The sequence below is a fragment of the Lonchura striata genome, chromosome 32, assembly GCF_046129695.1.
Source record: "Lonchura striata isolate bLonStr1 chromosome 32, bLonStr1.mat, whole genome shotgun sequence".
In the NCBI taxonomy this organism is placed as follows: Eukaryota; Metazoa; Chordata; class Aves; order Passeriformes; family Estrildidae; genus Lonchura; species Lonchura striata.
Genome location: NC_134634.1, coordinates 4443846 through 4457407, shown reverse-complemented (window position 1 = coordinate 4457407; position 13562 = coordinate 4443846). Strand labels below are relative to the sequence as shown.

The 13562-nt window shown below is 55.2% G+C and overlaps 2 protein-coding genes across 4 annotated transcripts in view; one reads left to right on the top strand and one right to left on the bottom strand.

Moving 5' to 3' along the window:
- Window positions 1-4575: 4575 nt before the first annotated feature.
- LETM2 (leucine zipper and EF-hand containing transmembrane protein 2) lies at window positions 4576-10553 on the bottom strand. Its single transcript, XM_021535856.2, has 10 exons — window positions 10462-10553; window positions 9726-10170; window positions 9457-9600; window positions 9091-9225; window positions 8585-8788; window positions 7893-8012; window positions 7433-7543; window positions 7214-7300; window positions 6438-6512; window positions 4576-5857 (listed from the first exon to the last, which is right to left on the bottom strand). Exons 1-10 carry the CDS (start codon window positions 10506-10508, stop codon window positions 5807-5809), a joined length of 1419 nt encoding a protein of 472 aa, XP_021391531.1. The 5' UTR covers window positions 10509-10553; the 3' UTR covers window positions 4576-5806.
- Window positions 10554-12244: 1691 nt separating this feature from the next.
- The window catches only part of NSD3 (nuclear receptor binding SET domain protein 3), a 31190-nt gene continuing 29872 nt past the window's right edge, over window positions 12245-13562 (top strand). The window contains exon 1 of one of the 3 annotated variants that reach the window (XM_077789260.1): window positions 12245-12419. The gene's annotated coding sequence lies outside the window, so the exon portion shown is untranslated. The remainder of the gene's footprint in view (window positions 12420-13562) is intronic. The other 2 variants (XM_021535879.3, XM_021535882.3) reach the window with 2 other exon arrangements.

The following is a 13562-nucleotide window of genomic DNA, read 5'->3' as shown; positions in this document are numbered from 1 at the left end:
GAGGACAAAGACTGGGGAATTCCAGGGAGATGTTGTTTCCTGGATATTCCCTTTGGCGAGTTGCTCATCCACGAGCTTCCGGAGCGCTTTTAATTTTTGCTTATTGAGCAGCCACTGCTCTACCCAGATTGGTGCATCTGTAAGCCAATTGAGTTTCCGGGTAGGATGCTACTCAGTGACCGCTGCCAAAAAACCTGGGGAGTCGGTATGTCAATTGTGACCCCCCACTGGACCATTAGGTCCCTCCCCCACAAGGGTTCCGTATAGTCCAAAACAAACGGGCATAAATAAGCCGATTGCCCGTTTGGCCCCTCAAATTTTACAATGTTTTTAGATTGCTTAGCCAATTGTGAACCCCCTACACCTTGAATTCTCCCAGCCACGTTTTGCAATTCCCATCGTGACGGCCAGTCCCATGCAGGAATGACTGTCACGTCTGCCCCTGTGTCTAGGAGTCCATTAAGATGTTTGTGCTCCCCATCCTTCCACATATAGCATGATAGCTTCGGCCTTTCCTTCCCTATAATTTGTGCCTGGCACACCTGATAATTCTTTTTGGCTGATTTTTTCCATAGATCCTCTGGGTGTGCAGGTGGCCCAGGTACTGGGATGGCCTGGGCGATGATTTGGCCCTTTGGAAGGAAGACTGGTGGATGGGAGCAGTGCAACCACAATGCTAATTGTTCAGTGTCTTTTGCTGTTAGACATGGTGCGATTGTGATGTCGAGTGGCGTGAACTTTGTGTCCCCAAGAACGATGTACCTACTATGGATGTTCCTCCAGGTTCCTGGGTCCGCGGTGTCTACGGTGATGGGACGCCAGTGACTGTCCTTCAGATGGAGAGATTCGGTCAGGGCCAACCTATATGGGGAAAAATGAGAATGGGTGTTAAGTATGGGCCTGGGATGGTCGGGGTCCCGACCAAGCCAAGCTTTGGAAATAAAATCCACATCCTCTCCCATATAGGCTGGTTCGTTAGCCATAGTCAAGTCCGGTAAGGTGCCTTCTTCGGTATGGAAAGTTTTGTCCTCAGGTGGGCTTTCCGAACACTTGTCCCTCCCCTCCTTTGATGTTTTAAGTCCCACCATATTTGTTTCCTCGCGCAGGGAGGGACTGCGCTGACTTGTTAGTTTTTTTGTTTTCCCCCTGTATTTGATGCATTCCTCCTCTGTTGCTGCTGGCGAAATTTTAAAAAGTCCTCCCGCAGTGGGCAATGCGAAGCCCAGTGTCCCCTCTGTTTACAGAGATTGCATGGCCTTTCTTGGTGGGATCCCCTCGGGGGTGCTCCGGCAGAACGGCGTTCCAGCACAGGGGTTGCTGTAGGTGTTACAGCCTCTGCAAAGGAAACTCTCTTGTATGGTGTCCGATGAGTTCCTTGTGTATCCTTGGCTGGAACCGTCACTTTTCGGGCACACACGTCCAGCATATTCTGGAGAGTCGGCTCTGAATCTAGTGGGAGACTCAGGATCGCTTGCCGGCATGCATCATTCGCATTTTGTCTGGCCACCTCGGTGAGCATTCCTCTCCTGAGTCTTTCATCTGGAACCTGAGCCTCTATAGCAGTGCATAGACGGTCCACAAAAGTGACAAACTATTTAAAAGGTTCCTGCTTTATAGAGAGAAAGTTAATGGCCGGGCCGCTTGGCCTTAGCTTAAAGAAAGCCTTTTCTGCTGTCCTAGTGCTAACCTGGAGGGCCTCTCTGGGGATTTTATCCGCCTGCTTGGTCCCCAGTTGCCAATCCCCTTCCCCGCACGGATGATCCACAGATAAAATTGCTCCGTCCACATCCCTTGAGATATCTGCATCAGCCCAAAGGTCCGGCAACACCTCCCTAATTTCCCGCTTCCACGCGGACTCCCAAATTAAAAACTCTGCTTGGGTTATCAGGCATGAGAATAGTGTCCGGATGTCAGCAGGAACATATTCGGCTGAGGAGAGGGTTGCTTTTAACATACCTCTAAAAAATTCACTCTCTCGACCAAATTCTTTTTGGGCCTTGCAGAGATCCTTTATTGTTTGCTGTGGGATGGGGGACCATTGTGCGAGGGGCCTACCCCCCTGTCACGGGGTAAAGGTGACCGGTGCAGCCGAGAAGGCAGGCAGGGAATGGGGCAGGCCAGGGTTCCCACGCTCCCTCCCCCCCCCGGAACTCAAAGCGTGGGAACCGGAAGTTGGGTCGTGGGAACCAAGGGAGGAGGCGGAAGAGGCGGAATCTGTGGCAGTGGGAGTGGCGTGTTAGAGACTCCCCTCCCCGGGGGTGGAGCCGAGGGGTGGGGTGTTGCATAATTCATTAGAGGAGGAGATTGGGGGTGGAGAAGAGGGATGGGCGGAGAAGTCTTGGGGACAGAAAGGGTTGGATGATGTCTGGAAAGGGTTTTGGGAGGAAGGGGGATAAGGATCATGGGAAGAAGAAGCACAAGTGGCGGGAAAAGCCATGCGGTCCCCACCATCTTGTGTCCTCGTGAAGGAGGGAGAAGGGAAGCCATTTTGAGGATTCTGGGCTAAGGGAGTAGGAGATAAGGGATTTTTAGGTGACTGGGGTAGCTTAAACCCAACAGAATTTTTACGGGACGGGGTGGTATATTGTGGGGAAGAAGGGGTACAAGGGAGATTCGGGACAGTGCCAGCACTGTCCTGTCGGGGGTCCAGGGAATTCACAGAGGGGCCAGAATCTGCCTGCGGACTTCGCCGGGATGCCCATCTGAGAATACCCGACCTTGGGAAAGAGGGAGAGGAAAGAGGGGTAGGGTTTTTAGTACTGGGGTTAGAACTAGGGGTGGGTTTGTCCACAGATGGTTGTGGCAGACCTTCATAGTTATTTTTAATAATGTCTCTAATTTGGAGAGCCAAATGTGTAAATTTGGAAAGAGAAAGATCCGACTGTCGGAGAATCTCCCTTCCCACTTGGTCCCAAAAGGGGACTTGATATAATTTGCTTGCCGAAATTTCAGGGAAAGTCTGAGACAGCCATCGGACAAACTTCTTGATATCAGATTTCTTAAACGTTTTTTCCCCAACTCAAAGGATACCCGCAACTTGGGAAAACAATCCCTTCTCAGGCGCAGTCAGCTTAGCACCCATGCTGAGAAATGGAAAAGTGCGCCACAAAATCCACAACCGGGAAAATAAGAACAAAAAGCAGAAGACTGCCCTGACGGCTTAGCCGAGTTGTCCTGAAAGCTTCCCACACCCCGGGAAAGGAAGCGAAAAAGAGAATGTGGGATCTTTCCCCAAAACCAAGGGAGAAAGAAAAGCCCACCCAGCAAAGGAATCTTTTCCCCAAACCCCGGGGAGAAAGAAAATTCCCAAATAGGACAGGAAGCTAAGCCCCAAGGGCCCCCTTACTTACCTCCAAAGATGGTCCAGAGAAGTCGGGGCAGAAACAAAAAATCCCGGAGGCAGATACCGCCGCAGGAGGAAGCCGACTCCGGAGGTGCTGTCTGGAGCTGCTGGTCCTATCCCCGGGAGCGCCACCCGCTAAAACGCAGGTCTGCTCCCACCGGGGTAGCTTGACGGCCAAAGAGGTCCGAGTCCACGAGTCTCTCAGACTCTGAGGGTCCTCTGTCGTGAGGTCAGGCACTGTGGAGAGGCCCCACATTGGGCACCAGGCTGCCGCGCTCCCTCCCCAGATCTGCCCCGGCTAGCATTCCGATGGGGCGAGAGGGGCAAGTGAAACACCCTCCGCTGGGCCCCGCCGGGCTTTGGAGAGTGCTTCGTGGGTTGGCAAAGTGCTGCTGAACCCCACGGCGGTGATGAAGAAGAGAGACTCCTGCTAGGGTTACGTCCCAAGTTTATTGCAGGCCAACAGGGCCCAACAACACCTGAACAATCCTGCTAGCAAGAGCCCCTGCGAGGTGCTTGCAGTGGATTATAAACTGAGAGGGAGGGGAACCAGTCGACCAATAGGAGTGAAATAGGGAGTGGCTCTTGTATGGGGTGATGCATGTGGGAACCTATGAGGGATAGACGTAGGAGGGGCCCCAGGCCCCTGTCCAATCACCCGGCACCCAGGATAGAAGCTTCTAGGTGTATGGGAGGGGATACCGAGTGACTGACAGGGCGCCTGGGAGGGGGCAAGGGAGTGACTAAACACCTTAGGGGAGGATTGACACATGGGGTAAGGCGGGAAAACTAGGGACAAACCAAGTGGAACATGGGGGTACATATGAACAAACCATTACATAATAAAACCTGCAATAACACAACTCCACAACTCTCCATCTGTGAAACCTCTCAGCAGGGGAATGCACTGCTCCCTCGGCAGCCGGTGCTGCTGGCTCTGCCTTCATCCCGCCCAGGACACCCGCCAGCCTCCTCCTCCTCTCCCTCCGCCGGAGCAGCGGCTGCCCGGCAGGAGCAGAGCCCTCGCAGCCGGCACAGGCGCTCGGATGGAGCAGGGAGCTCTCCAGGCCGCTGGAGGCCGGCTGGCAAATGAGAGAGCCGTTACCTGATCACCCCGAACCTCTCCGGGCTTCCAAAGGCTGCCGGATGGAGAAATCCAGCCAGGCTTGGGAGGGAACACCAGGCGGGAGGAGAAGCCTTCCCTCATTACGGCGCTAAGAGGCAGCAGTGACTCCACAGCAAGGTGTTATTTTATTGAAATAACAATTGTTCCCGTCTATTAGACACAGATCCGGCGGGTAGGATGAACGAGGAGAGGCTCAGGTACAGAGCTAAGGACACAGGACACCTGACAGCTGGCTCTGTGTTGCTGTAGGAGCCCGAGGCCTCGGGTTTAAAGTGCTGCTCACACCAGAGCTTGGAGAATTGGCTTTCAGTCAGGTTGTTCTAAAGGCTGTCTGACCTCTGGAACAGACGTTTCATTCCTACTTAGCACCAAATCTAATTTAACAGTAAGTATAAATATACATATTTAAAATCCATAATGTGAGTAATTTCTCAGCATTTACATAGGACGGAGTAAAAAATTTAACAAATGCTAAAAACAGCTTTTCAGTATCCTCTGAGAGTCTGGCAAAAACTGAGTCGTCACTGGAGTGTGTGAGGAGTCACTTTGCAAGTACTGGAGAGCACTTGGTGTGTATTCTGAGCCTGGTGAGGATTAACCAAAGCTCCACGCTTGGGAGAGGTGTGCAGGTCCTGGGTTGCTCCCTCTTGTGACCCAGAGGGATCCTGAAAGTGCAAGTCTGATTCTGTCACAGTGCGTGGCACCTGCACAGCTCCCTGGGGGAAGCAAACACAGCTGGAGGCTGTTCCTGTCCCTGCTCTGCTCCTGTCCAGCAAGGCCTGAAGTCCCTCTGACCAGTCCTGCCACAGCACCGAGTGCTGCTCCCTCCCTCCCTGTGCTCACCCTCCTCGGAAAGCTGTGGCCACGTGGGTCGTTGTGGGCTGGTCACTGGCTAAAACACCCGAATCAGGACCAAGAGCCTGAGCTGGGACACTCAGGACAAGCTGCTGGCCCTGGGTGTGTGGGGATGTTCCTGCAGAGGATTTCACGCTGCAGAACAGGCTTTGCTGGACCCCAGCCCAGCTTGTTCTGTACACAGGCCATTCTAACATGAAAAGCTGCCTTTGCTAAGCACAAACACCTGCTCAGGAACAGCACAGACAGCAGCACCATTATTAACATATTTACACCATAAGTTAAAAGTAGCAGGGCAAGGATCCAGCACAAAAGAGATGTCATCCAGACAGCAGTGGCCTAGTTGCTAGCAAGCTTGGGACAAAGAGAGAGGCCCCTGAGGGCTACTGCCTCTTTGTGTAGAGCAGCTTCCTGGGAAATCCCTGTTCCCTTTGCAGGAGGTGTGGAGATGGAAGCTGCTTCCTCCCAGTGCTGGCTCCAGGTCAGGCTCCGTTGGCACCGGCCTTGCTGCTCTGCGATGCTTCCATTTTGGTCTAGGGACAAAAGAAAAGAGCAGATTTTAGGCAGTACAAGTGCTTCTTGAAATTCACAATCTTTTCTGAAGGTGCACGGGAAGCTGCTCTGGAGAGCATCATCCAGCTGATGAGGAGGAAAGTTCTTCAGGTTAAAGGAGATCGGAGTCTGTCTGGACTCCCAAACTTGCCCTAAGCAGCATCCCAGATGTGCACACAAGCACCTAAATGGAAATGAAATATTCACAGAAAGAAAACGGGCAAAACAAAGACAATCACTGCAGAAATATTTTTACAGATACAAAGTGGCTCTTACCCTGGTGACTCCAAGGGAAGGCTGGTCTGTCCTAGTGGCCCAAGACAGATTATTAAGGAAGAGTACAAGGATATACCAGTAATTCCCCCCAGTCTGACTGCTCTCTGCCATCTGTGGTATCTTTGTATTGAACAGCCCTCAGTGCAGTTCTCATCCAGTTTCTCCAGCTGCTCCCTGAACTCAGCAGTGTTCACAGCATCCTGTGCTAAGACCTTCCTCGGTTTGGCTGCAAGCTGTGTGAAGAACAATCTTTTTTGGGAAGTGTAAGAACTCTGACAAGCTCACCTCTCGTGGGGGAGGCTTCACTGACGCTTCAGAGAATGGCAATTTCTCTGCTGGCTGGGACACAAATTCTTCATTCTTTAAGGAAAAAGCAGCTGTAAGTCACAGAACCCTCTTGCAAAAGCCTGAACCCCCCAGGCCCTTCTCCCTTCTGACAAGGCTGTTCCCTGCTCACTCTGTGAAAGCTGTGCTGGTATTTCCATTGTTGTGTCCCAGCACAATTTAACTATGTGGAAATATTTCTGGCAGTTGATACAATATTCTTTGATTCCTGCTGCTGCTTTTATCAGCTGGGACTAATCTAAGGAATTCACTGCAGTGTGATGCCAAGAACCATATGCTCTGGCTTTCTTACTCTAGATATTTTGGCTCATTTTGTCCTGTAAAACTGAACCCAAATTCAGTAAGAAGGCTAAAAACAAGTCCACTTTAACTGGCTTCTCTGAGCTGAATGTACCTGGGCTGAGGCCTGAAGCAATTCAGGTTGAATCTCCCTGGCTGGGAGCCAGCACCATGGTACTGAATAACCAGCTGCTCCCAGCACAGCACCACTTGTGCCACAGCAGATCCCAGCTCCCTTCCCTTGCCTCTCAAATCAGAACATGCAACTACGAGGCTCCTGGGGGGAAAACACCCACACAGTGCAAGAACAGACGCTGCACGTGCTCTGTGCCATGGTGTCAAACTTTAGTTTTGTCCAGCTTTGGAAAGGTTTGGTCACACTCAATTCCCAACGATGTCAGCACATGTTTTCCTGCTTGCAGACTGCTGTTTCTAACCTTTCTTCCCTGTATAACAGGGGCAGGATCCAGGAGGGTCTCCTGACTGTCAAGCACAGGTGTCATCACTCCAGCAGCTTCACCTGTCTGCAGAAGAACACAGATTCATAACTTCAGTCCACTTGTAGGATCAGAAAACAAGATTCTGTCACAGTCCTTCATTTTTATAATGTATAATGGTTGAGCTATTAACCTAAAAGCTTTATTCAAACCACTCACCTTATTCTGTGGAATGGGAACAGATTGTGGCTTTAGGTCTATTAAGTACAAGGCACGGGAAAGCAGGAGGAGAGAAGAGGGAACGTTCTCCTTTAAATGAAGATCCAGCCACTTGGAAAAAAACAGAAGGAAAAAATGCCTCATATTGGCTCTATGTGAGCATTTATTAATACAACACTTTGTTCATAAAGCAATCTTGAGTTTGGATAATACAGTTTTAAGATACCAGAATGAGAAGAAATGGGTCTGAAGAGTTGGGAATAACCCCCACTTCACCATGCTCCTATCTGGCCTTTGTTCTATTTCTGTATCTATTTCTCTTCAGTCTAGGACATAATCTGGACCCTTCATGCCTTACAGCTCAGCTCTGCAGGTGAGGATCCAGCCTGAAACTCGTGAATTCTCAGGAAGCTGTGCCTGCTCGACCTGGCCACAGCAGCCCTGGCCAGGGCACACTCACCTGCCCCAGCTGCTCCTTCAGCTGCTCTTCAGAGAGCCCCAGTGACCGCATCCCTCTGGCCCTGCAGGCGCTCTGCAGCTCCGGCACGCTCAGGCCACTGACCCCCTCCTTGGCAATCATCTGGAATGAACAGCAACGTTCCCACCCAGGCTCAGGGTAAGCCAGGCCCTCTTGCACCTGAAAGGGCTTCTGGAGGTACCCAGATCAACCTCCAGTTCAAAACTGCTCAGTATTTTCCATTTGTGCTTTGAACCTCTTTAGGGACGGGGATTCCACAGCCTCCAGACAACCTGTTCCACTGTTTACCCTCTCACCGATTTTAATTGTTTTCCTTATCAAGTTGAAATTTCCCTTGCTGCAACTTATGGCCACTACCTGCTGTCCTTCCACTCTGCAGATATGTCTGGTTCCATTTTCCAAATAACGCCATTGCACACTGAAAAACATCCCTTTTCCATAAGTCAGCACGAGTCCAAAACTAAATGCCCTAGCGACAATATCTGCAGTGCCACCTCCGTTAGAGCTCCCCAAAGACTGCAGGGGTGCAGGGAGATGAACTCCCATTCTGTTTTCTTCTGGGATCTCTCCCGGGGAGGATCTGACTCCCAGCAATCCCAAACTCCCCCGCTGTGAGGGTGTGTGGGTCAGCAGTGCAAGCAGCAGGCAGCTCCTGGGTGCTGCTGCAGACCCACCTCATCGTCGGCCTTGATGCTGCGCAGCCGCAGCAGCAGCTGGAAGCGCAGCAGGTTGTTGGTGCCCAGGGGCTGCAGCTCCAGCAGCTTGCACAGGGCCACCAGCTGCGGCCGCTCCAGGTGCTCCAGGGTCAGCTCGTCCTCGAAGAGCTTGGAGAAGCGCAGGATCTCCTGCGTGCTGGGCTGCCGGCCACTGGGAGGGAGCTGAGGGAAGCACAAAAAAACAGCCCTGAGCAGGACCACCAGCAGGAACCTCCTCCCCCATCCCCTCCCTCAGGGGAGCTCCTGGCCCTGTCGGACACAGCAGGATACAGTTAAAAGTCGCAGTGAAACTGTTACTGAGAGGCCGCTGAGGTTCCCCAGGTGAAAGGTATGCCCTCCCTGGACGGAATTCCTGTGAGCAGGGGTGACAGCTGCTCTGTCTCCACAATCCGGGTACAAATCCTGTGCTCTCTGCCCCAAACAGCAGCTCTAAAGGTGTGTCTGTGCCATGGCTGCCATCCTACCTCGTGCAGGTAAAAGGAGAATTGTTTCCCTTTTCCTGTGTCTGCCTTGTTCCTTTTGGCCATCTCTGCAATGGTCTCCCGCAGGAACTTTGCTAACTCCAGCTTTGCACTCAACTTCTTCTTCTGCTTTTCTTCCTTCATTTGGGAAATACAAGGTTACAAATCAGGAAATGGAATTGCTGTGCACATTCCTTCTGATCCCTGTCTGCAGCACAGCCGCAGCTCAGGAATAAGTTGGGAATGTCCCGGGCCCGGGGTGAGGCTGATCCTCACTGGCAGCAGCAGGCAGGGAGCAGCAGCCCTGCACAGCTGCACAGATGTTCTGAGGAGCTGGGGACACTCCACAGCCTCACAGAGGGCACAAACCTTCTTCGACTCAGTCTCAAATGTCGAGGGCAGCATTTCAGGGAAGAGCTTCAGGAACACAGGTAACAGAAACTCCATGAAGGGGACAATGACAAACACCAGGAAGGGAACCAGGCGGAAGAGATCTGCACAAGTTCTCAGCAGCTGCAGGGAGAAAAGCGCAGCAGGGATTACTCAGAGACCATCCCTCAGCCAGACACACAAAGTGTGTCCAAAGAAGGTGTTAAGCCTCTTACTGCATTGCTTTATCCAGGTGTTGTGACACTTACCCTTCTCCTCTCCCTCCCGGTGAGCACCTGCCCGTGGAGCAGCCTCCACACCATCCTGGCAGCCACCTTGGTGTCCGTCCAGAGCAGGTGCAATCCGTTGTAGTAATGCCTCAGCTCATCCATGGTTCTCTGTCGCAAGGACTTCTTCCCCACAGGAGCGGGAAGGATCTGCTTGGCCAGAGTTTTGGCAGGTTTGGCTCCCTGGTTCCTGGGGCTCCCGCGGGGCAGGGATTCACCTGGGAGCTGCTGCCGGGGGCTGCTGCAGGTGTGCAAGGTGTGGGCAGGTGAGCAAGGCAGGGCAGCACCCAGGCAGGCACGGCGTGGCCAGGGCTGGCTTCTGGAGTCCCTGGAGCTCCGGGTTAGCTGGGGATCCACCAGCTGGACAAGAGCAGCGGCTGGAGAGCACAGGGGGCTGCAGTGCGCCAGGAGAGGGGAGCCCCTGAAACTGGAGGGGTGTTTCAGTGAGAACAGCGCAGGAGGACGAAGTGCCAGGCATCACACCCGAACCTTCTCAGCACCGGAGAAGCGCTCAGAGCCTCGTGAAATGGGTTTTGTGGCCAAGAGCCCGTTCCCCCCGTAACGGCTGAGATACCGAGAACTCGCGCTGTGCTAGCAGCCCATCCCCGGGGGGCGGCTCCGCAGTGCCTCTCGGAAGCCGCTTTAGCAGGAAATGCGATAAAAGCTCGATAGAAGCTCGATAAAATCTCGATAAAAGCTGCAAACCCCCGGGGCTCACCTGGCCCTGGCCGCGGCCAGGAGCGCGTTACAGCCGCGCGCAGCCATGGCTGGGCCGGGCGCGGCGGGCGCTCAGCCCCGGCGGCGGCGGGGGACGGTGGCGGCTCCGGGCGGCGCCGGGGGCCGCCGGGGCCCGGCCGGCCCCATCCCCGAGCGCTGCCGGGCGCGTCGGGGCCGGACCGGGGGCTCCGACACCGCCCCTCTGCGGTCCCTGTGCTCGTGCCAGTCCCGGCGATACCGATCCCTGTGCCGGTCCCTGTTCTCTGATCCCGGTCCCGGTTCTCTGATCCCGGTCCCGGTTCCCTGATCCGGGCCCCGCCCACCGCCGGCCGCGCTCCTCCTGCCCCTCCCACCCGTCCCGTCGTGCCCCGCGCGCGCCCCTCGGACCCGTCGCCGCTCTGTGGTGCCTGCGCCGTGACGCCATCGCGCCGCGCCACGCCTGCTCGACGTCAGCCAATCAGAAGTCAGAATCGCGGCCCTGCTGGAGGCCCGCCCAATGGGAGCGGAGCGGGGCGGGGCCTGACCCGAGGAGCCCTCGGGAACAACCGCTGCTTGGGTGCGAGAACGGCAGCGGCGCGCGGGCTGTGGCGTCACGTGCCGCTGCGTGACGCCATCGCGAGACGAGAGCGTGACGTCACGCGCATGGCGGGCGCGCGGGAGCGGTCCGTGGGGCCCCGAAGCCTCGGACGGAGCCGCAGCGGGGCCGCCCGGGCCCTTAAAGCGCATCGGGAGCCTCCCAGCACGCCCGGCCCGGCAGGAGCCGCTCCCAGTGCCCTCGGCCGCGGGAGGCCGCGCCCCGGCTGGCACTGCGGGCCCGTCCGCAGTGCCCGTGAGCACACACAGAGCGCCGGCGAGCGGCTCCGTGCGTGAGGAGCAGAGCGAGCGACGGGCCCTGCGGTGTGTGAGACAGACGCTCCGCTCCCGCGTGTGAGGGGCGGCTGGAGCACGCTGACGGCTGGAGAAGCGTTCTCAGCAGCTGACACTTGACTTGATCCCTTTAAATTTTAAGGTCCCTTCCAACCCGAGCCATTCTGACATTCCATGAAATACTATCTGGTTTGCAGAGATTAGAAAAGAAAAACCATTGTATTGCCCCAGTAAAAAAAGGGTCCGGAACCCTTTGGCTAATAGTTGCCCAAACATTTGAACAGTGTTTTGAAAAGTAGAAAATAAAATTGAGTAGATGGGGGGAAAAGGGGACAGAGCTCTTGAGTCTAGTGCCAGAGCTCCCAGTACAAAACTGGGCTTTAAACACATTTGGATTAAGTCTGAAAGAGCTTTTCCTGTGGGAATGGGGGACACAGATGGGTCTCCTCTCCTGTTCCTGAGAAGACCCATCTATGGATGTTCCTGTGCTGTGCACGGGCCTTTAGGAAGGTCCCTAAAGTGACGAGCAGAGTCGATTTTCAAACTCCCTTTCCTGCAGCTCTTCCCAGCCCAGCCCCTGTTCCTCTTGTCGGAGGAGCCCAGAAATGGGCACAAATGTCGCCAGCGCTCTCTTGTCCCCGGGCCCCCTTGGGGTCCGAACTACATCTCCCGTGGTGCCCCGCGGCGGACACCGCCCGAGCGGCCAATGGCTGGCGGCGGCGCGTGCGCGCGCGGCTGCGCAGTGCGGCGGCGGCGGGGGGCGGGCGGGGGCGGAGGCGCTCGGCGGGGCCGCACCGGCACAGCCGCTCCAGCGCCGCCGCCGCCAGCGCCTCCCTCGGCCGCCGACCCGCCGGGCCCGCCGGGCCCCGCCAGCGCCTCCCTCGGCCGCGGCGGGCGCTGGGGGCGGGCGGCCTCCCCGGGGCGGAGCCGGCGCCAGCGGCGGGGGCGCGGAAATCGAGGCCGGGGCTCCGTCGCGGCCTTGCTGGTGCTGCGGGAGGAGGAGGCGGAGGCCCCGCGCCGCCCCCGCCGCCGCCTTTGTCTGCGCGGGGCCGGGCGGACGCGGCGGGGCCGTGAGAATGGAACTGACTGAAGGTGAGCGCGGGGCCGGGCGGCCCCGGGGCGGAGGGGCCGCGGCCGCCATGTTGCTGCGGGAGCTGCGGCGGCACCGGGGCGGCGGGGCCGGGCCCGGGCAGAGCCCGGCGGGGGCAGAGCCCGGCCGGGGCCGGCCCTGCGGTCGGCCGGGCCCGGCGCCGTGCCGCGGGACCCCCGCGCTCCCCGCTCCGGCCCCGCGGCTCTCACCGGGCCCGAGCCCCGACCTGCTGCGGGCGAGAAATTCGCGGTTTCACCGAGCGCAGCCGTCGGTGTCACCGTGCCGCGGCCTCCGCAGCTCGAGGAGAAGGGTTTTATTGCGCGCGGGAAGAGCTGCGCATCGGTGAAGGGTTTGTTGTTGCTCTGATGTTATTTTTTTGCGGTGCTGTTGCGTTGTGCTGCACTTTGTTGTGGTCTCGCTGTGCTTTCGTTTCGCTGTCGATACGCTCGGTCGTTTCAGTGCAATTTGTTGTTAAAAGTCTTAATGGCGACATAGTTCTATAGATATGTACCAGCCCCAAGGACAGTATTAAGTAGCCAGTAGTTAGATGGGAAAACTGTAGCGTGTTTTGATGGCTGTTCAAGTCTTTCAGTGACGTTTTGCAGAGATGCAAAGTGAATGCTTTGGTAGTTATATATATATTTTAGTATTATTATTATTAAGTATTTTTTATGAGCTGCTTGAAAGGATTTTGCTCCAAAACCTGAGCATGTGCTTTATGAAGATGCAGGGTAAGAGTACAGGATGGTGGTCAGATTGTATGTTTTGTTTTAATACAAACATATTTTGCATTTTCCAGTTTTCACAACTTTGCTTGAGTTTGAGGGGGTTTGTGTGAGACACATTGTGGTTCTTGCCCTGGCTGTGATACCTGACTTCTGCTTCGTAGCAGTATTAACCCATGACTTTTCCTGAAGATCCAGAGTTTTTGCTCCATGTTTTAGATTTGAATCCCATGGCTCTCTAAACAAATGAGTCTCTGAGCTCCTTTTTCAGACAAACCCCTTTTCTCTGCTGTCCATGTTGTTTCTTTCCACAGCACCGTGGGAAACTTCTTCCAAATGCCCTTATCAAGCCCAGTTACAGACATGACTGTTTTTTCTGGCATTCAGAAACCAAATACAAAACACCTTTACAAAGGTGCA

What these genes read in the sequence shown, in the direction of transcription:
- LETM2 (XM_021535856.2), bottom strand. Translation starts at nt 10,508, where the DNA reads ATGGCTGCGCGCGGCTGTAACGCGCTCCTGGCCGCGGCCAGGGCCAG. An exon ending in CCGGGAGGGAGAGGAGAAGG is followed by an intron (nt 9,601 to 9,725) that starts GTAAGTGTCACA and finishes TTCTCCCTGCAG; the next exon opens with CTGCTGAGAACTTGTGCAGA. An exon ending in TCTCCTTTTACCTGCACGAG is followed by an intron (nt 8,789 to 9,090) that starts GTAGGATGGCAG and finishes TGCTTCCCTCAG; the next exon opens with CTCCCTCCCAGTGGCCGGCA.